We start from the raw sequence: 19,582 nt of genomic DNA, 5'->3' as shown, positions 1-19,582 counted from the left end.
GCTCAGATGACACACCTATTCAAGTCTGTACCTATTGAGATAATCCTGTATTTTAAATTTATTAATGAAGTAATGACATTAATGGCTTTTTAAAATGTTGAACCATCCTTGCACTTGGTTTACTATATGCTGTATTCAGTCTGTCACCACTTTATTGAGGAGCAATGGGTGTAGCTTGCTTTCTTTGGTGCTGCCCTTGTCTATTGTGATGTTAGTGTTATGCTAGCCTCATTTATTTTATTTTGTGTATTTTGATAATTTTTATTGTATTTTTTCCCATTACCATTTATCCCCCTTATACCCTATTCCACCTCTACCCACACCCTCCCCACCTGCAGTCAATGCACTTGTCTGTGACCATGAGTCCTTGTTCTTTTTTGCTCCGTTCCTCCAACCCCCACTCTCCCCCACTCAGCTGTCACCTGCTCTCTATCTGTGAGTCTGTCTCTATTTTGCTTGTTAGTTCAGTTTATTCATTAGATTCCACATACAAGTGAAGTCATATGGTTCTTGCCTTTCTCTGACTGGTTTATTTCACTTAGCGTAATGTTCTCCAGCTCCATCCATGCTGTTGCAAAGGGTAAAAGTTTCTTCTTTTTTATGACTGAGTAGTATTCCGTTGTCTTTTTTGCTGTTAGGATTATCCTGGCCTCATTTAAAAATATAAAACACTTTCACTCTTTATATGCTCATGAACCATTTAAGAAGTAGAAATTATTTATTCATTAGTTTGATGAAGTTTGCCCTTAAAATATTTTGGTCCTGGTACTCTTTGGGGAATACAGTTTCTATTGTATTTTCAATTTATTCTAGGTTATTCAGGTTTTTCACATCTTTTTGAATCCTTTTTATACTTTTTTAAGAAAATTATTACATTGCAATTTTACATTTTATTGACATAAATATGCAAATATAGTCACATAATTTTCACATTCCCCTGCGTATTTGTGGTTCTATCCTCCTGCTGACCCCTAACATTTTTTGAGAAGGCAGTTTGACGTTATGTCAGTGCTACAGCCTCCGACACCGCCTGGCTGACTCGGGATTTCAGCTCTGTCCTCACTGCCTGCTAAGCTGCAGGCAAACAGCTGCTTTTGTCACAGTTTCTATGTCATAGAACAGGGATTTTGTCACTCATTTATTAAAATACTTTTGAGGGTCTTTGTGTCAGATACTGGGCCAGATATTGGGACTGGAATAGTGAACAAAACATCGTGTTGGTGAAAATACCAAACAAGATGGAGAAGTAAAATATCTGGTATATCAGAGAGAAGTGTGAAGGGAGAAAAATAAACGGGGAAGGGGAGAGGACTTATTTAGGATGGTAATAATACCGTCGTACCAGGTTGACGTGCAAATTAAATGAGAAAATGTATGTACAGTGATTAGCACAGTACCTGGTACTTGGTGCTCAACATTAGCTCTGTTAATATATTAATCTTTTTTTTCTTGATCAGATTTGTTAGTGGTTGGGCCAGTTTATTGGGATTTTATTTTTTTTATTTTTATTTTTATTTTATTTTTATTTATTTTTTAAAATTGATTATGCTGTTACAGTTGTTCTATTCCCCCCTTCATTCCCCTCCACCCTGCCCCCCCATCCCCACCATTACCCCCCTTTAGTTTATGTCCATGTGTCTCAATTCCTTTAGATTCTATATTTCCCATGCTATTCTTGCCCCCCCCCATCTATTTTCTATCTACTGTCTATGCTACTTATTTTCTGTACCTTCTCCCCCCATCTCCTCCTCCCACTCCCCTGTTGCTAATCCTCCTTGAGATCTTCATTTCTATGTTTCCACTCCTGATCTAGCTGTCCTTTTAGTTTGCTTTCGTTTTAGGTGTGGTTGTTAATAACTGTGAGCTTATTGTTCTTTCACTGTTCATGTTTCTTTAACTTCTTTTTCTTAGATAAGTCCCTTTAACATTTCATATAATAAGGGCTTGGTGATGATGAACTCCTTGAATTTGATCTTATCTGAGAAGCACCTTATCTGTCCTTCCATTCTAAATGAAAGTTTTGCTGGATAGAGCAATCTTGGTTGTAGGTCTTTAGATTTCATGACTTGGAATATTTCTTTCCAGCCCCTTCTTGCCTGTAAGGTCTCTTTTGAGAAATCTGCTGACAGTCTGATGGGGACTCCTTTGTAGGTGATTGTCCCCTTAGCTCTTGCTGCTTCTAGGATTCTCTCCTTCATTTTAATTTTGGCTAATGTAATTATGATGTGCCTTGGTGTGTTTCTTCTTGAGTCCAACTTTTTTGGTACTCTCTGAGCTTCTTGGATTTCTTGGAAGTCTATTTCCTTTGCCAGATTGGGGAAATTTTCTTTTATTATTTGTTCAAATAAGTTTTCCACTGGTGGCTGTGCCTTTCCCCCTTCTGGTACCCCTATAATTCGGATATTGGAGCGTTTAAAGATGTCCTGGAGGTTCCTAAGACTCTCCTCATTTCTTTGAATTCTTGCTTCTTGACTCTTTTCTGTTTGGCCATTATTTGCTTTCTTCTGGTCCACTCCATTGATTTGAGTCCCAGTTTCCTTTTCATCGCTATGGGTTTCCTGTGGAATTCCATTCATTTCCATTAGTTTAGCCTTCATATGTTTCTCTAATTTGTGGCTATAATCAACCAGATCTGTGAGGATCCTGATGACCAGTGTTTTAAACTGTGCGTCTGAGAGTTTTGCTATTTCTTCGTCGCTTAGATTTATCTCTGGGGCTTTGAGGTCTTCCTGCGACATTTTTGGTCTGTTCTGGCCCTTTAAGTGTGAGAAGTGGCGGCTTGGACTCCCAGGTCGCTGGGTTGTGACGCTGTATGTGGGGGCGTGGTCAGAGCAGGGAAATGGCGGCGCCCTCTATCACCGCAGCCGGTCCAACCGCCCACTCCCTCGCCTGTCCGCTCGCACGCAAATAGGCAACTGCAGTCAACACGCAGCACCGCCTCCCCACTGTCTCCTCTGCAGTCGCTCACCCGGTGGGTTGCTCGGTCGCTCACTAGGTCCAATCCTGCGTTTGGAACCCGCGTGTCTGGATTCGTGCGTCTGGATTCCGCGCCCGGGTCCGACTGAGTCCTCCTGTGCAACCCCTCACCAGACGCCAGTTTCGCCCCTTACCGGTCGGGCTGAAGAATTTGTTGTTAACAGACTTCCGAAAAGTTCAATTTTCCGTGTTCTGGTTGTGTTTTCTGATGCTAATATTTAGTTGTCCCTAAACTTGGTTGTGTGAGAAGGCACGGCACATCCACCTATACCTCCATCTTGGCGGAAGTCCAGTTTATTGGGATTTTAGAGAACTGGCTCAACTCTAATGTTACATAGTTTGCTTTCTTATTAATTTCAGCTTTAATCTTTGAATTCATTTTCTCTACATTCTTTTGGTTTATTTTTTAACTTTCTAGGCTAAATGTTTATTTTCAGTCTTCTCATTTTCTAGTAAATGCATTTGAGGTTCTATATTTTCCCCTGAGTAATTCTTTTACCATTTCTTTTGCTTTATACAGTGTCCAAATTACATAGACTTTCTTACTAGCCTGTAACTTTGGTTTTAGTCTTCCTCTTTAGTTCAAGATTTATTTAGAAGTGCTTTCAGAATTTTCTAGGTTGTATGATGTATTTGCCATTCACGTGAATGTGTGTTAGTGTTCCTAGCCTTTTTGGGTTTTGGTTTTCTTCATGTTAGTAGGCAATTGTGACTTAAAAGCATTACCAGCTTTTAGGAATTTTCTTTATGATTGAACACATGATTTATTTCCATAAATGTTGCATTGGGTATTTGAAGTATGTATATTCCTGGTTAGCTGAGCATAAAAATTTTTCCGTGTTTGTGTTTATAAAATCAAATGTAATACCTTTGTGACTTAAACTTTCCATATTGTTAATTTAATTTTTCTGGCTGCTGCTTTTGATGTCTAAGAGAGAAAAATTTTTTAAGATTTTTAAATTTATTTATCCTTAGAGGGGAAGGGAAGGAAAGGAAAGAGGGAGAGAAACATCAGTGTATGGTTGCCTCTCGTGCATTCCCTGCTGGGAACTGGCCTGCAACCCAGGCATGTGCCCTGACTGGGAATTGAACCACAGTTGTTTGGTTCGCAGGCCCGCGCTCAATCCACTGAGCTATACCAGCCAGGACAGAGGGAACATTTTTTAAAATTCTCTCATCAAGATAGGACTTTGAGAAATTCTTTTTGTACTTCTAGTAGATTTATTTTAAAAACCTACTTTACTGAAATATAATTGACATACAATAAAATGCACAAATATTAAGTGTAAAATTCTACGAGTTTTGAGAAATGCATATACTTTTATAATCCCCACCCCAGTGGAGATACAGAACTTCTCTGTCACTCCAGGCAGCGTCTTTGTGCCCCTCTCAGTCAGTCCCCATGCAGGCCCCAGCAACCACGCATGGTTTCTGTCTCCATAGCTCCGCGGTGTTTGTGTGGAGCTTTATATGCATTGAATTATGCAGTACGGAGTTTCCTGTCTGTTTTCTTCTGTTCCATGAAATGATTTTAGACATATTAGTAGTTTGTTCTTCCTTCCTTCCTTCCTTCCTTCCTTCCTTCCTTCCTTCCTTCCTTCCTTCCTTCCTTCCTTCCTTCCTTCTTTCTTTCTTTCTTTCTTTTCCTTCCTTCCTTTCCCTCCCTCCCTCCCTCCCTCCCTCCCTCCCTCCCTCCCTCCCTCCCTCCCTCCCTTCCTTCCTTCCTTCCTTCCTTCCTTCCTTCTTTCCTTCTTTCCTCCTTTTTTTCCTTCCTTCCTTCCTTCTGAGGATTATACTGAGTCCATTGGTTTTTGTTTTGGGTTTTTTTTGGCCTACTTGATGCATAAGGTTTCAAAATTGTTTTATCTTATTTGGGAAAAGGCTACTTTAGATTCCGTTCATATCCTTCTGTTGGCAAAAGACATCTGGTCTGTAGTTATATGGGGAAAATATAGCCAAGCACCCTGAGTTTTATGCGTGCTTATTAGTTGTCTACACTGATAACAAGTGAGAGAACAAGAGAGAAGACAGATGGTTCGTAGAGCTTTGCTGACTTTCTAAATGGCTTCTTGGCACGGTTATCCCAGCCTCGGCCTCCCTCTGAGAGCTGGGATGACAGTGCAGTGGAAATGCCTCTGATAGTTAAGGTGACTCTCAAAGAGTGAGGGACGGGACCTGGGCCCCTGCAGTGTGTCCATGTCGTACCTCTGTGGAGGTTCTTCATGGAATATAATCCCAGAATTTGCCCTTGTCATAGACGTGTGGCCAGCAAGCAACTCGAACTTTAATGATTCCATATTTGAAGAGTAAGTAGAGTTAAAGAAAACAAGCAGCTGCTTAAAAGAAACTATTGATCAGTTAATTTTCAATGACTTGGAGATGAATTACTCAGTTTATAGATTATCTACAGTAGAGTATTCATTCTCCCATTTACTTTTTAACTTTTTTGTTGCTTTTTAGCTCCTTTAACAATACAAAGAGGAAACGAAATTCCATTTGCTTTTAGTAGTTATAAAAGGGGTGCGTGTGTGTGTGTGTGTGTGTGTGTGTAGGTGAAGGAGATTAAAACTGTTTTCTAAAATAAAATCACTTTTGCCCTGACCCATGTGGCTCGGTTGGCTGAAGCATTGTCCAGCAAAGTGAAAGGTAGGCAGTTCAGCACTGGCTGGTGTAGCTCAGTGGATTGAGTGCGGGCCTGCAAACTAGAGGATCGCGGTTTCATTCCCAGTCAGAGCACATGCCTGGGTTGCAGGCCAGTTCCCAGCAGGGGACGTGTGAGAGGCAACCATACATTGATATTTCTCTCCCTGTCTCCTTCCCTTCCCCTCTAAGCATAAATAAATATATAAATAAAATCTAAAAAAAAAAGGTGAGCAGTTCAGCCCCTTTGACAGAGCGCACTGGGCTGTGGGTTTGGCCCTCGATCAGGGAGTGGACCAGATGCAACCAGTTGACGTCTCTCTCACATGGATGTTTCTCTCCCTCCCTTCACCTCTCTCTAAAAGTAAATAGATAAAATCTTTAAAAAATAAAAGCACTTTTGTAACTTTAGGCAAGTCACTTAACCTATCTGAACCTCAGTCTCCTCACTGGCAAAGTGAGTCGGATGCCTACACACTGGTCTCACAAGGTCCTCGACGTCACTGCGTAAGGGCCGTGGTCTGTACAAAAGTGCTTTGTCAGTGTTTGAGTTCTGATGAAATCTGTGCGTGTGTTTTATTTTTATATTTACAACTGTTCTGTTATTCCTTTCTCCTTAAAGATATTTGATTCCTTGCTGTAGAGATATAATAGACTTATTTCCAAAATATATGTGACTTTCTTAAAAGCCAGCATTATAAAAAATTTAATCATTAAAAAGTATGTGCTACCTTAAAGTTAAAAAAATAGTTCTACTTTGAAAAGATTGTTTCAAGGAACACTGTTGTGATGAACATGTTGTAAAGCAGGAAGCCCGGGGTGGGAGAGGTGGGAGCACTGCGCCCATTGGCCGATCCAGTTACGTCGCAGGGGGCTCGTCTTTGTGTGGGTTTTCGTTTAGAAAGCGTGGAAAACAATTCATGTTCTGTCGGAGGAGTGCCATAATGTCATTATCTTACCACAGCGCTTTATAACCATAAACCTTAGTTTTCCTGTGAATCCAGATTTCTACATATTGGGCTTACTTTAAATTATAACCAGTCAAGTCCTGTTTTTAATTCTGTTTTTGGAAAAGAACTGAGATATGTTGTCTTCTACTGTAAGTACACAATCTTTGCAATATCATTTCTCAGTAGTTCCACAGGAACGGAGAGTAGTCGTGCATTCAGTCACACAGTTTGTGCCGTCCTTCCTTGGAAGCTGAGTGACAGGAGTGAGGGGCAGTGACATCAGTTGTTAGGGCCTGTACATTATTCATTTAACATCCGCCGTCGGTTCTCGTTTTCCCTGTGGGGGAATAGATTACAGCACATCAGCACATTTTTCATGCTTTGTGTTTAAGCATTTAAAAGTCGTGCATTCTATTATTAATACTATTTTATTTCTGCTTGTTTGGCAGCCCCTGAGGTCATCAATGCCCATGACTACAGCCAGCAGTGCGACATCTGGAGCATAGGGGTCATCATGTACATTTTGTGAGTAGCTCGCTGAATGCGCAATTTCAAATGCATGTTTTCTATCATGATCGTGTCGATTTTCAGTTAAAAGTAAACAATAGAGTTTTTAAACAGTGACTGAAAAAACAATCAGGAGGTCAGTCCGAAAGCTCTCTCATTAGTTGTCAGGTACTTACATTAGGTATTTTTTAATATCATAAATTCTTAACTTTCAGCTTCACTTTTTATTAACCTGTAACAATGTACTGGATGAAGTGAACATAGTGAAAAACCTGCTGTGAAACTTCCCTGATCCTTTGCTACAAACCAAGCTTCTTTGCTTCTTTGTATTTTCTCAAGAGATCATAAGAGCCTGTCAGGTAGAGGGCTGTCCTGTGTACAGGCAGGTGTGATGAGTGCGCACTAGCCAGGCAGGGCTTCAGCCCAGGGTCCCGTATCCCATGCCTCTGGGTCTTTGCTCATGCAGTTCCTTCTGCCTAGAATGTTCTTTCTTCTGTGCTAATCTTTCCCCTGGATGTACCTAGGTCAGACAGTAACACCTTGTATTTTGCAAATTCCTATTCTGCTTCAGCAGAGTTACTATGTTTGTTATGCGTACTTTCCCATAGGACTTAAGGAAACATACAGAAATGTATGCAAAATAGTAACATTGAAAGAAGAGCAAAATAGTAAGAATATTTAACCAGGAAGGTTAGCATGTGTGTAAATTCGGTAGAATTAATTGTTCACTTCTCTGTGTTCTCATAGCACTTTTAAAAACTAGATTATAATGCTGTGCTATAATTATTGTATTATGAGTATTGTATCTATTTTCCTTGCTCTAAGTTCCATGAGGGACAGACATCTTCATCTTTGCATCTCTGGCATCTGGTACAATAGTAGGCATGTATGTGCTCAATGTCTGTTTGTCAATTGAATTAAAGTGAATTTTGTAAGAGGTGTTCTGAAAAGTCAGGGACCATTGTTCTGCCTCTTGATGAATATGAACATTTTTATGTTGATGCAACATTAGTTGTATGGCCATACTGAAGATTTCACCGTGTACTTCCTCTTCCAGATCATTTCTAAATATTGACATTACAACAGTTACACTTACGTAGTTTTGTGGGGTGGAATACACAGGCCGTGGAAATTGGATGATGGGATTATAGCTGTAACTCAGGTGGTCAGCATGCATTGCCTGCTCATATTACATGAAGTATAAATGTTGTCACGCAGTTTTGATCATTGTTTTGTGTTAGTTAGAATCATATCGTAAAAATTCTGAGCCTTAGTCTTTAATTAAAAATATAACCATTTTAACATAGTGCTTTATACTCTTAAGTCTTTCTAGACAACACAAATATATGTGCAACCTAATATTACATAATTCATGTGTTTGCTGCCTTCTTAGTTTTGAATTTGATATTAAGGAAAGCGATAGTGTATTAATATGTTCAATTTTTTCCTCTTTCTTGACAACACCATTTTAATTTTTCTGCTTCAGAGCATCACTGCATATCATCACAAGCAACATCTTTTTTCCCTTACAGTAGACTCTCACTTTGCTAATCGGTGCCTGTTCATTAATCTGCCTGAGCCCAGTGATCTTGGGTAATTTCCTTCAGTGAGGGTACAAGCATATTAACTCCTCCAGGGGGGTTACTTTCTTGTTTATCAGTAACTTCTGATTTATTTCTACTTAATTGGACAATGTTAACATACTTTCTCAAGGTGAAATTAACATAAGTACTCTTTATGGGTGTGTCCTCTGCTATTTTGACTCCTGTGGATGCAGCAGAAAACAACAGGAAAGCGTTAAGAGGCATTTTTCATGTCTTGGATTTACTTTTCTGGAAGTGCAGAAAATTGTTGTCATAAAATTTCACATGCTGCTGATTAACCAGCCATCAGATACATTCTTGTGTAAGTAGAATTGCAAAGGACAGAAAAAAAGTGGAATTTTAAAAAGTAGCCCTTAAGCTATAGTTGCCTGCTAGGCAGGCAGAGCAGAGAAATTGGCGAATGTGTGGTTGCTGGTGATTAACAGACTCGGTGAGCTGGTCTTTTGCTGGCTCGTACTTGTTACAATAGATAGTCATTGTCCATAAGACCTTTTTTTTCTGGCTTTTTAAAAGTTGCATTTTAAAAGTGAATAGTGGTGAGGTAAGTAAGATCAGAGAAAGGAGGGTCAGAAGGAGCTAGAGAAGTTGAAAAGTTTGCAGAGCAATTTGGTAAATACCCATCTCATACCAAAGAAGGACCTATTGGTAAATAAAAAGTTACATTGTCCAGCCTAGTTTGATAAACTAGTAGGACAAAAACACGCTTTTTCCCCTAGGAAAATCATCATCATCATTTTGATTCAAAATATTTATTAAATGTAGACTTATTAAAAAATGTTTGTGGGAAAGATTTTTAAAGAACTTAAAGGTATAGCTAAAAAATCAGTAGAACTTCCGGCCAAGACGGAAGCGTATGTGGAAATAATGTGCCTCCTCACACAACCAAAATTAAGGACAACAAAGATTTAGAAACAAAAACACAACCAGAACAGACAGAAAATTGAACTGTACAGAAGTCCAACAACCATTCAACCAGACCAGTAAGAGGGACAGAGTCGGTGGAGAGGGACGGAGGTTGGCAGCAGGAAAAGGCGGTGGCTGCCCGATCCGGGAGTGCAGGTGGCACAGGGCTGACTGCAGTCACACTCACACATTCGAGCGCAGATAAACTAGGCAAAAACGGGCAGCAAGATGGACAGTGCAACCCAGGGCTCCAGTGCCTGGAAATAAAGCCTAAAAGCACCAGTTGAAAAGGTTCTGGGAGAGACTCCCAGCCTCACAGGAGAATTTAATGGAGATACCCACAGGTCCTAGAACATAAACAAGCCCACCCACCTGGGAACCAGCACCAGAAGGGCCCAATTTGCTTGTGGAAAGTGGCAGAAGGGACTGAAATCCAAGAGAGAGCGGAGCAAGCGCCATTGCTCTCTCTCTGACCCCGCCCCCACATACAGTGTCACAACCCAGCAACCGGTTGCCCTGCCCTGGTGAACACCTAAGGCTCTGCCCCTCATACATAACAGGTGAGACCTGACCAAAAAATTATGGCTCAACCAGAAGAACAAATCAAAGCCCCAGAACCAATACTTTTAAGTGACCAAGAGATAGCCAACCCATCAGATGCACAGTTCAAAGCACTGATGATCAGGATGCTCACAGAACTGGTTGATTTTGGTCACAAATTAGATGAAAAAAATGAAGGCTACACTAATTGAAATGAAGGGAAATGCACAGGGAACCAATAATGATGGAAAGAAAACTGGGACTGAAATCAATGGAGTAAACCAGAAGGAAGAAAGAAACAACCAAACAGAAAAGAATGAAGAAACAAGAATTAAAAAAAAATGAGGAGAAGCTTAGGAACCTTCAGGACATCTTTAAATGTTTCAACATCCAAATTATAGGGGTACCAGAAGGGGAAGAGGAAGAGGGACAAGTGGAAAACTTATTTGAACAAATAATAAAGGAGAACTTCCCCAATCTGGTGAAGGAAATAGACTTCCAGGAAATCCAGGAAGCTCAGAGAGTCCCAAAGAACTTGGACCCAAGAAGAAACACACCAAGGCACATCATCATTACATTAGCCAAGATTAAAATGAAACAGAAAATCCTAGAAGCAGCAAGAGATTAGGGGACTGTCACCTACAAAGGAGTTCCCATCAGACTGTCAGCTGATTTCTCAAAAGAGACCTTACAGGCAAGAAGGGGCTGGAAAGAGGTATTCCAAGTCATGAAATCCAAAGACCTACAACCAAGATTACTCTATCCAGCAAAGCTTTCATTTAGAATGGAAGGGCAGATAAAGTGCTTCTCAGATAAGATCAAATTCAAGGAGTTCATCATCACCAAGCCCTTATTATATGAAATGCTAAAGGGACTTATCTAAGAAAAAGAAGTTAAAAAAACATGAACAGTGAAAGGACAGCAAACTCACAGTTATTAACAACCACACCTGAAACAAAAGCAAACTAAGCAAACAGCTACAACAGGAACAGAACCACAGAAATGGAGATCACATGGAGGGTTAGCAACAGGGGAGTGAGAGGAGAGAGGGGGGAAAGGCACAGAAAATAAGTAGCACAGACGGTGGGGAGGAAATGGGCAGGGGCAAGAGTAGTGTGGGAGATGTAGAAGCTAAAGAACTTATGATACATGGACATGAACTAAAGGTGGGGAATGTGGGTGGGAAGGGGTGTGCAGGGTGGAGGGGAATGAAGGGGGGGAAATGGGACAAGTGTAATAGCATAATCAATAAAATACATTATAAAAGAAAAGAAAGAAAGAAAGAAAGAAAGAAAGAAAGAAAGAAAGAAAGAAAGAAAGAAAGAAAGAAAGAAAGAAAGAAAGAAAGAAAGAAAGAAAAGAGAGAGAAAAGAGAAAGAAAGATCTGGACATCAAAAGTAAATTTGAGGGTGGCAATGATTTAAAAAAATCAGTAGAAATGTAACTGTTAGGGGACTTAGAGATCATTATACTTAAGTACATATTAGACCAGAATTTGGAAAGAATAATGGAATTGCACTATTTTATTCTTTCAGCAATAAAGTGGGAAAAATATAGTCTTGAGAGTTGAAGAGTAGACAGATAGAGTTGCTCTGTAAGGAATCCGGGTCCAACTTCTGTCTGGCCGTCGTGGGGGGAGTCTGGTGGTCTTGCTTGGGGTTGCTCCCAGAAGCCAGGTTGGCCGTAACAACAGTGGCTAACACTTGCTGACAATGGACTACAAAGAACTGAATTCGACTTTAAGCACGTTTTTGTAGGTTGGGACTGGATTATCTACTGAAGCATAGGCTTGCCTCTTCATTAAGCATAGCACAGTTCTTCCACTTAAAGATCCTGACGACACGTAGCTCCTGTGTTCTGGAATGTGTGGACAAGCTCGGGTTCCCACACTGCTCATGGCTGCACTGATGTCGGTCATTCGTCTGCTCAGCTTTCGCCCTTTCAGACTGAAGTGTCACATCATCACCATCTGACTTTTCTCATCCAGACCGTCTTTTGTATACTATTTTTGAAGAGTTGTGATCATTTTAATGGATTTTTTTAGCTTTGACTCAGAGCTATAGATGTTTCCAGGGTTATTCTTGGTTTAATCTTAGTAACATTTGTATAGTATTTTACCCTGGATAAAATTCTTAGATGGTCATTTAGACTCTGATAACTCAGTATATTTTCCCAGAATTTAGTTCAGTTTATGTGCCTTTGGCATGACATTACCCCTGCTCACAATAACCTGTGTCTCCTCTATTATCCGCAACTATTCCTGTGTGCACACCTTCCTGGATGTCAACCCTGGCTAAGCTTAGTGTTTCTCCACCTGGAACAGCTTTGGGTCATTTGCAGATCTGGGGGTTTCGGTGACAGGGGTGTCCAACCTTTTGGCGTCTCTGGGCCACACATTAAATACACAAACACTAACAAAAACAAAAAAAATTCATAATGTTTTAAGTAGGTTTACAATTTTGTGTTGGGCCACATGCATGGCCACCCTGGGCTGCACGCGGCCCTCGGGCTGCGGGCTGGACACCCCTGGGCGGGTGTAAGAGCCTAGCACTGATCTCGCAAAACCCCTTTGCGTCCATTTCTACACACAGGAGGTACGTGCTGTGTTACATGCTGCTGACTTGGCTCCAACTCTTGGAAACTCTGTGAATGAGTGATGTCCATGGTGTCCTGTCCTCACCAGCCCTACTCAGCTCCTGTAGATTCATGCTTATGGCTCCTTAAAAAAAAATTTTTTTTTACTGTGCTAGGATGATAAGTGGTTAAAAAAAATTTATTGTATTTTTTCCATTACCATGTAGTCCCCTTATACAACCCCCCAAATCACCATACTGATGTCCATGAGTCCTTTTTCCTTATTGCTCAGTCCCCTACACCCCATAACCCGCCCCCCGTCCATCATCCTGCTCTCCATCTATGAGTTTGTCTTTTCCGAAGAACCCTACCTTCTCGGGATGCGCCCGAGTGGGACAGCTTCCGAGGTGTCACTTTGCCGTCAGCAGTGTGTCAGGCGTGACTTGCTCCAGGACCCATGTGCCCCGCTCTCTGGCCCTCTGGGGCGTCCGTAGAGGTCTTGTCCAGCATCTTTTCTCAAGTGAACCATTTTTTGTGTCATTCTTCTCCATTGTCCAGCTTTTACATCCATGCACAGGAACTGGGAATATGGGGCCTGGACGGGCTTAGCCGTGGTCTGATGACACATCTTTGCTCTTGATGGTCTTTCCCAGTTCTTACATTTCTGCCCTTTCAAGTCGCAGTCTTCTTGCTCTTTTGTTAGAGATTTTACTTATTTATTTTCGGAGAGATGGGAAGGGAGGGAGAAAGAGAGGGAGAGAAGCCTCAATTGGATGCCTCTCACACTCCCTCAACCAGGAGCCTGGTCCACAACCCCGGCACGTGCCCTGACTGGGAATCGAACCAGCGACCTGCAGTTTGTAGGATGACAACCAACTCACTGATTCACACCAGTCAGGGCTCAAGTCTCAAGTCTCTTCTTGATTTCTTGGCTGCAGTCCATTTTTATCTTTTATTTATTTAATTTTTAATTGTTATTGAATTTATTGGGGTAACAGTGGTTAATAAAATTATATAGGTTTCACTTATAGTCTCTATTTGAATTAATGACTGAACCAAGATAACCAAAATTTAACAGTTTCAATGTCTTCATGTCTGTCCTTCTTCCTGTCCTTTATGTAAATATGAAGCAGCACTACTTCCAAGTCCTGTGGAAACTTAATTTTTAATAGCCTTATTTGGATTTTTAAAAAAATCTAAAGAAAATGATTGCCTTTGTTGTAGATTATGTGGAGAACCACCCTTTTTGGCAAGCTCAGAAGAGAAGCTTTTTGAGTTAATAAGAAAGGGAGAACTACATTTCGATGGTCCGGTTTGGGATTCCATAAGTGATTCTGGTAATGCGGATTCATTATTATTTACTAAAGCAAATATGCACAATGTAAGAATTGTAGTTTGCTAGTAATTCACATACTTGAAACCTCTGTTTAGTCATTGACTTTACTTGTAGAAATAACACTTTTTACTTGTGGAAATAGTGATTATCTTCACTGTGATTTTTATAGTCAAAACTTCCAACCAAAACAGAAACTACATAGTAAAAATTGAAGAGGAAATGTGCTGATTATCTAGTTAATTTTTACTATATAATATAAATCAGCTAATCCAGGCAATAAAACCTCACTGTAGGCCCTTAATTTTATTTCTAAGCTATTTATACTGATGATATTTGTTTTATAATAGTTATCTTTCCTCATGTCATACAGACCTAATTTTAAATAAATTGGAAATTAAGAGTTACTAATTGCAGTTAGGAAATAAGATATTCAGGATATTCTTTTATTTGCAGCCAAAAGTGTTTTGAAACAACTTATGAAAGTAGATCCTGCTCACAGAATCACAGCTAAGGAGCTGCTGGATAACCAGTGGTTAACAGTAAGTCACTGTGTTACAAAAGTTTTTTTTTCTTATTGACATTCTACCTTGCTCATTTCTTTTCATTTGGCCTCGTAGCTTATATATAGTTTTTATTTAAAAAATAGTCAATTTCTCTTATCTTCTGACACATTAAAAAAATGATTGAGTCTTGCACATTTCTGAAATGGGTATCTACAAACTTAGCATATCTAACAGGGAACTCGTGAGTCACCCCCCTGTGTAAGCATATTAGATAATGCTAAGTGTGAGATGCCTGCGTGCCATCCACATAGAGATATCAAATATACTTGAATATATGGGTCTAGAGCTAGAAAAGCCTGAGCTGGAACTGTAAGTATGGGAATTGGGAGTAGATAGATGCCATAGAAAGCTATTAGGCTGAAGAGATGAATTAGGAAGAAAATACGGATAGAAAGGAAAAGAGATCCCCGCACCCTGCTTTTAGATAATACAACATTTAGTAGAGGAGAAGCTAGCACCAGAGGCTGAGAAGGAGTAGCTGGCGAGGGAGGAGGAAAATTGCAAGAGCGGTGCCGGGAAGTTAAGTGAGAAAAATGTTTGAGAAAGTGAGAGCAGTCAGCTGCCAGGTAAATGCTGCTGAGAGGTCAAGATCAGAATGAGAAGCTTCCATTAGACCAGCCAACAGAGCGGTGGGTGGTGACCCTGAAGGCCCAGGTAAGTTTAGGTTCCATAAATTTATAGTGATATCACTCTTCTTTTAAATTTTCTAATTTTCCTTTGGCAATTTCTAATCATTTCTTTGAGTAATACTTTTTCTCCAAGGCTAAAAGAAATTAGTCTTCACTCAAAAATGGGTTCTTTCTGCCCTCTTTTATGAATATGTTGATCTCTCAAATCATTCTGTGCAATCAGTATTTCTGGCCTCAAGTAACTGTGCAAACGAGCTAGCAGCTAGACAGATCGTTGCAGAACTGCGCCGAGTAGATTCGTGCAGCAAAATCAGAACCCATACAACAGATGGTGTGCCTCGGAAACCTCTCTCTTTTCAGCTTCACACAAGGTTCGGGTTTGGCCATGTGATTATTTGTGTTCTAATTAGTACAGCTTTATTTCTGGCTTTGGTCATTTTTCCAGAAGCCTCCTTTTTTGAGCCACCATACCATTTGTTTCTGTGTGGTCTTTGCCAAATGGATGGAAAGCGACAGATAGCGTGCACTGTATCAGACTGTCCTAAGGAGTTCAGTGTGTGAAGTTGAGAATAGCAGCATCTTACAAACTTCTAAAAGGCAGAACTCTTTTCTTCTTACCCACTTGAAGTCTTACTTCATATCCTCTGTTTGAAATAACCTAAAGGGAACATGTTAGTTCTCTCAGTGCCTTGCTGCTTTATAACCGGAGCTTATCTTTTGCAGTCTCACACACACAACATTTTTTTTTCAAAGAGCTTTATTGGATAACAAGTTTCTAGGGCTTAACCTATGTATTGTCCATTTAGAAATATGGTACATATCTGAAGAGTATTCTATGTACATTTAAGTGAATGGAACTTAAAATAAACACATATTGTCATTCTGATTTCAAAAGTCCAAAGATCAGATGTAAAGAAAAATAGCCAAGGAATGGCTTTCCCGCCAGGAAGAGTCTGATGGTGACTCACATGCCAGGAGGGCCCTGGTCCCCCCCGTCCGTCTCTTCCCTGCGTCCTCTTTACTCTCAGCAGCAGTTCAGGAGTTTATTCCCTTTTATTGGATGAATACAGGTGCCTGTGGTGTTCCTTCAAGTCCGCTAGTAACAACTAACACCAAGAATTTGCATTTTAAACAAATTTCCCAGTTGTTTTTAATGTCTGCTTATATATAAGGACCCTACTATGAATTAAGGAAACATTTTTCTTCTGTGGTTTGTCAAGAAAGCTTTCAGATTTTAGCTCTATTGGCATTATTCAGACATTCAGTAGTTTTTTTTTTGTGCCTACCACGTGCCAGGACCTTTGCTAGGTGATGAAATGTAGCTGTAGACATGCAGGACGTGGTGTCTGACAGGAGGAGCCCACAGTCTAGTAAGGAGGCACGCCATGTACAAGATACAATGCAAGGGAGAGAATGATAAATGACCTAAGAAGCTGCCAAATGACCAGAGGTGCAGAAGCAAGCAAGTGTGAAAATAGGAAGTTCAATTTGACTGGCAGATTAAGATGCTGGAAGGAAAGAAATGGGAAATGAGACTTTTAGAAAAGGAAAGAAAATTGTGTGGAGGACTTGAATCTCAGGCTAGAAAGAATTTTAACTTCCTTTCATAAATAGTGGAGACCAATTATAGGCTCTTTGAAATGAAGGAAATTATTGTATAGTGTATAAGCCTTGCAAGGTGGCTTATTTTAAATGGGACAAGTGCCATTTACATGCCTATATTGATTTTAATAAGTATCTTTTTACTTAAACCACTGGACACTGTAGGGGTACAAAGATGAATAAAATGCAGCCTTTCCCAGGAAGTCAGTTACCACAGATCCTGGTGTACTTTGCTTTATAGTCACACTTTGCAAAGGCGTATGTGCTCAAGGCGTCTAGGGTCTAATTTCCAGAACAGCATGTCCTAATGTGTGAACAAGGCCCTTGTTCATTAATCAAAAAATTCTTATCCATGGCTTGGTCCTTAACTTTTGACCTTTAGCCTTAATGTACATACTCTACATAAACAAATGGAAATTTTCTGATGCCTAATTGATGGGTTTTTTCCTACTGTGTATTTTCACCCCAAATATGTTTATACTCAACCTTTATTTTACTATATGTAGTTGTTCTTAAATTCTGAATTATGTATATGAATATGCTGTTGAGGCCCTTTTAAAAAGGCTTTTATGAAAATTATGGTAAGAAAAACTGCACGAACCAGAAACCTTGGGGATTTATTTAATACTCAGTGATTAGTATGTACTTAGTAAGTCAGCAGATCCTCACTGGTAGTGGTTATGTGTGGGTCCAGGCCTGGCCCACTGGCCTCCACAGCCCAGTAGAGGGTGTGAAACAAAAGCACTGGAGAAGGAGTATACCATGTGTGTGCACACACGTGTAAGCATGCACTCTATATGTTAAATACAGCATAAAACAAAATGCATTCTATAAGATATGTAAATGTATACTCAGTATAAAAATATGTTTTATAGAGAGTGTGTAGGAGTATATGGTAGTGGTACTATTAGGTTTCCAAGAAGAGAGCTATTACTTCCTTTAGGGCCCTGAAAAACTACTTAGCGTGAAGGCGATACGTGACCTAGCTCTGAAAGAAGGGGAAAAAGTAGGAATTAATGTTGGAGTCATGCAAAGAAAGGGGGGTTCTGGATAAGAAGAACTTGACAAGATTTAAAGACAAGGAAAAAAGCACATTGAGAGACTATGAAGCGTAGTAGTAGCTCTTTTTCTCTAGAACTCTCCAAGGCCTGCAGGGAAGTGGTGGGGAACTAAGCTGTAAAGACCGTCGGGCTGTTTGGCTGCAGACCTTGGCCTCCGCCGAGAGGACTTTATATCTGACTTGTTTTGACAAGGGGTTCCTACTGAAAGGCACTGAAGGACCACGATCACAGCTGAACTTGCGTGAATTTTCTTCTTTGTCCACCTCCATCCAAAAGTTCCTTTGTTCTCTCCCCCGGTGTGTGCTGTACCACTCACCAGCGGTGTGCCAGAGTTCCAGTTCTGTTCTGCACCGTCTCATTGTGGTTTTAATCTGCCTTTCATGAATTACAAATTAAATTGGTCACCCTTATTTATTCTCAGTGGCCTTTTTCATGCCTTCTCTTGAAAAATGCCTGTTCGAGTCATTTCCGCAGTTTTCTGTAGGTTTTATATCTTTTACTTATTGATTTGTAGAGGTTTGTTACATTTTCTAGCTATGGGTCTTTTGTCATGCACACAACCACACAAATAAATGTATGCACGTTAACAAGCATTGGCAGATACTGACTGACGAAAAAGAACACGCAAAGGATCAGCAGATCCTTACCCAAGCAGATGACTTTGAAAAGAATAGATCACTGGAAATTCAGGGTCTTGAAATGGATCCCTGCAAACTATCCTTCCCACACGTCCTTGGAAAGTCTTTATGTATAGCCAGTTTTACCCATGCACCAATTTGAAGAATGTCAGTTTGGAATATATTGAGTTCACTTTGATTTTTCCAGCTTTATTGAGATAAAATTGACATATAACATTGTAAAATTTAAGGTGTACAACATAATGATATATGTGTTGATTAGTAAATGATACCACAATAAGTTTAGTTAATATATCTATCATATCACAGTTACGATTTTTTTCTTGTGAAAAGGACTTTAGGATACACTCTCTTAGCAACTTTCAAGTATACATATAATACAATATAGTATTGAAGGCTCAGCAACATCTCTAGCTAGAAGTTCTTAGCAGGCAATTGGAAATGAGCTCCTAGAATAATGGTATACAGCTAATTTTCTCAGGCTGTTTCCTCCTGAGGAATAGGAATATCACCACCAATCTGTGTACTCACATAGTTGCTGTACTTGTAAGGGAAAAATCACTGAGTTTGTCAGAAAAAAATTAAAGTAACATCAATTGCTTACTTTAGTGGTTGTTATGACGTTGATGCACCGTTGCCTTGGTCTCACTGAGACCCATTTGGAGAGGTTTGGTGATTTTATTGGGTGTGATCAGTTCTTTGTGGGTATCAGCAACCTACATTATTTCTCTCCTATTATAATTTACATTAATTACTAGTCATATAAAAGTAATAATTGAGACTAACCATGGCAAATGATTTAAATGATAAACAAAACAGAAAAAATAACTTTCTCCTTCCATTAACCTCATTTCCTCTTACTGAAGATAACCATTGTTAAGTCTCTTATGTGTTCTTTCAGAAACATTCTATACATTTTTGTGTATATATTTTACACAAATGGGTTCATATTATGCAAACTATTATCTTTTATCTAATATATCTTGGAAAGATTTCCTTATTTAAAAAAAATAGCATTGTATTCCAAGCTATGGATACAATATTATTTTGTGAATAATC

The 19,582-nt window shown here is 39.8% G+C and overlaps 1 protein-coding gene across 3 annotated transcripts in view; it reads left to right on the top strand.

Annotated features, from left to right (window-relative positions):
- Nucleotides 1-19,582, top strand: part of STK33 (serine/threonine kinase 33) — a 142,089-nt gene that overhangs the window by 100,568 nt on the left and 21,939 nt on the right. For all 3 annotated transcript variants that reach the window (XM_053672957.1, XM_053672956.1, XM_053672955.1), the window contains 3 exons: nucleotides 7,016-7,091; nucleotides 13,919-14,031; nucleotides 14,484-14,569. In XM_053672957.1, the coding sequence (XP_053528932.1) occupies nucleotides 7,016-7,091; nucleotides 13,919-14,031; nucleotides 14,484-14,569 (275 nt within the window). The remainder of the gene's footprint in view (nucleotides 1-7,015; nucleotides 7,092-13,918; nucleotides 14,032-14,483; nucleotides 14,570-19,582) is intronic.

The sequence above is a fragment of the Artibeus jamaicensis genome, unplaced genomic scaffold (assembly GCF_021234435.1).
Source record: "Artibeus jamaicensis isolate MK-2021 breed Jamaican fruit bat unplaced genomic scaffold, CSHL_Jam_final contig_797, whole genome shotgun sequence".
NCBI lineage: Eukaryota > Metazoa > Chordata > Mammalia > Chiroptera > Phyllostomidae > Artibeus > Artibeus jamaicensis.
The sequence above is the reverse complement of the archived record's forward strand: the minus strand, read 5'-3'. Positions and strand labels throughout refer to the sequence as shown.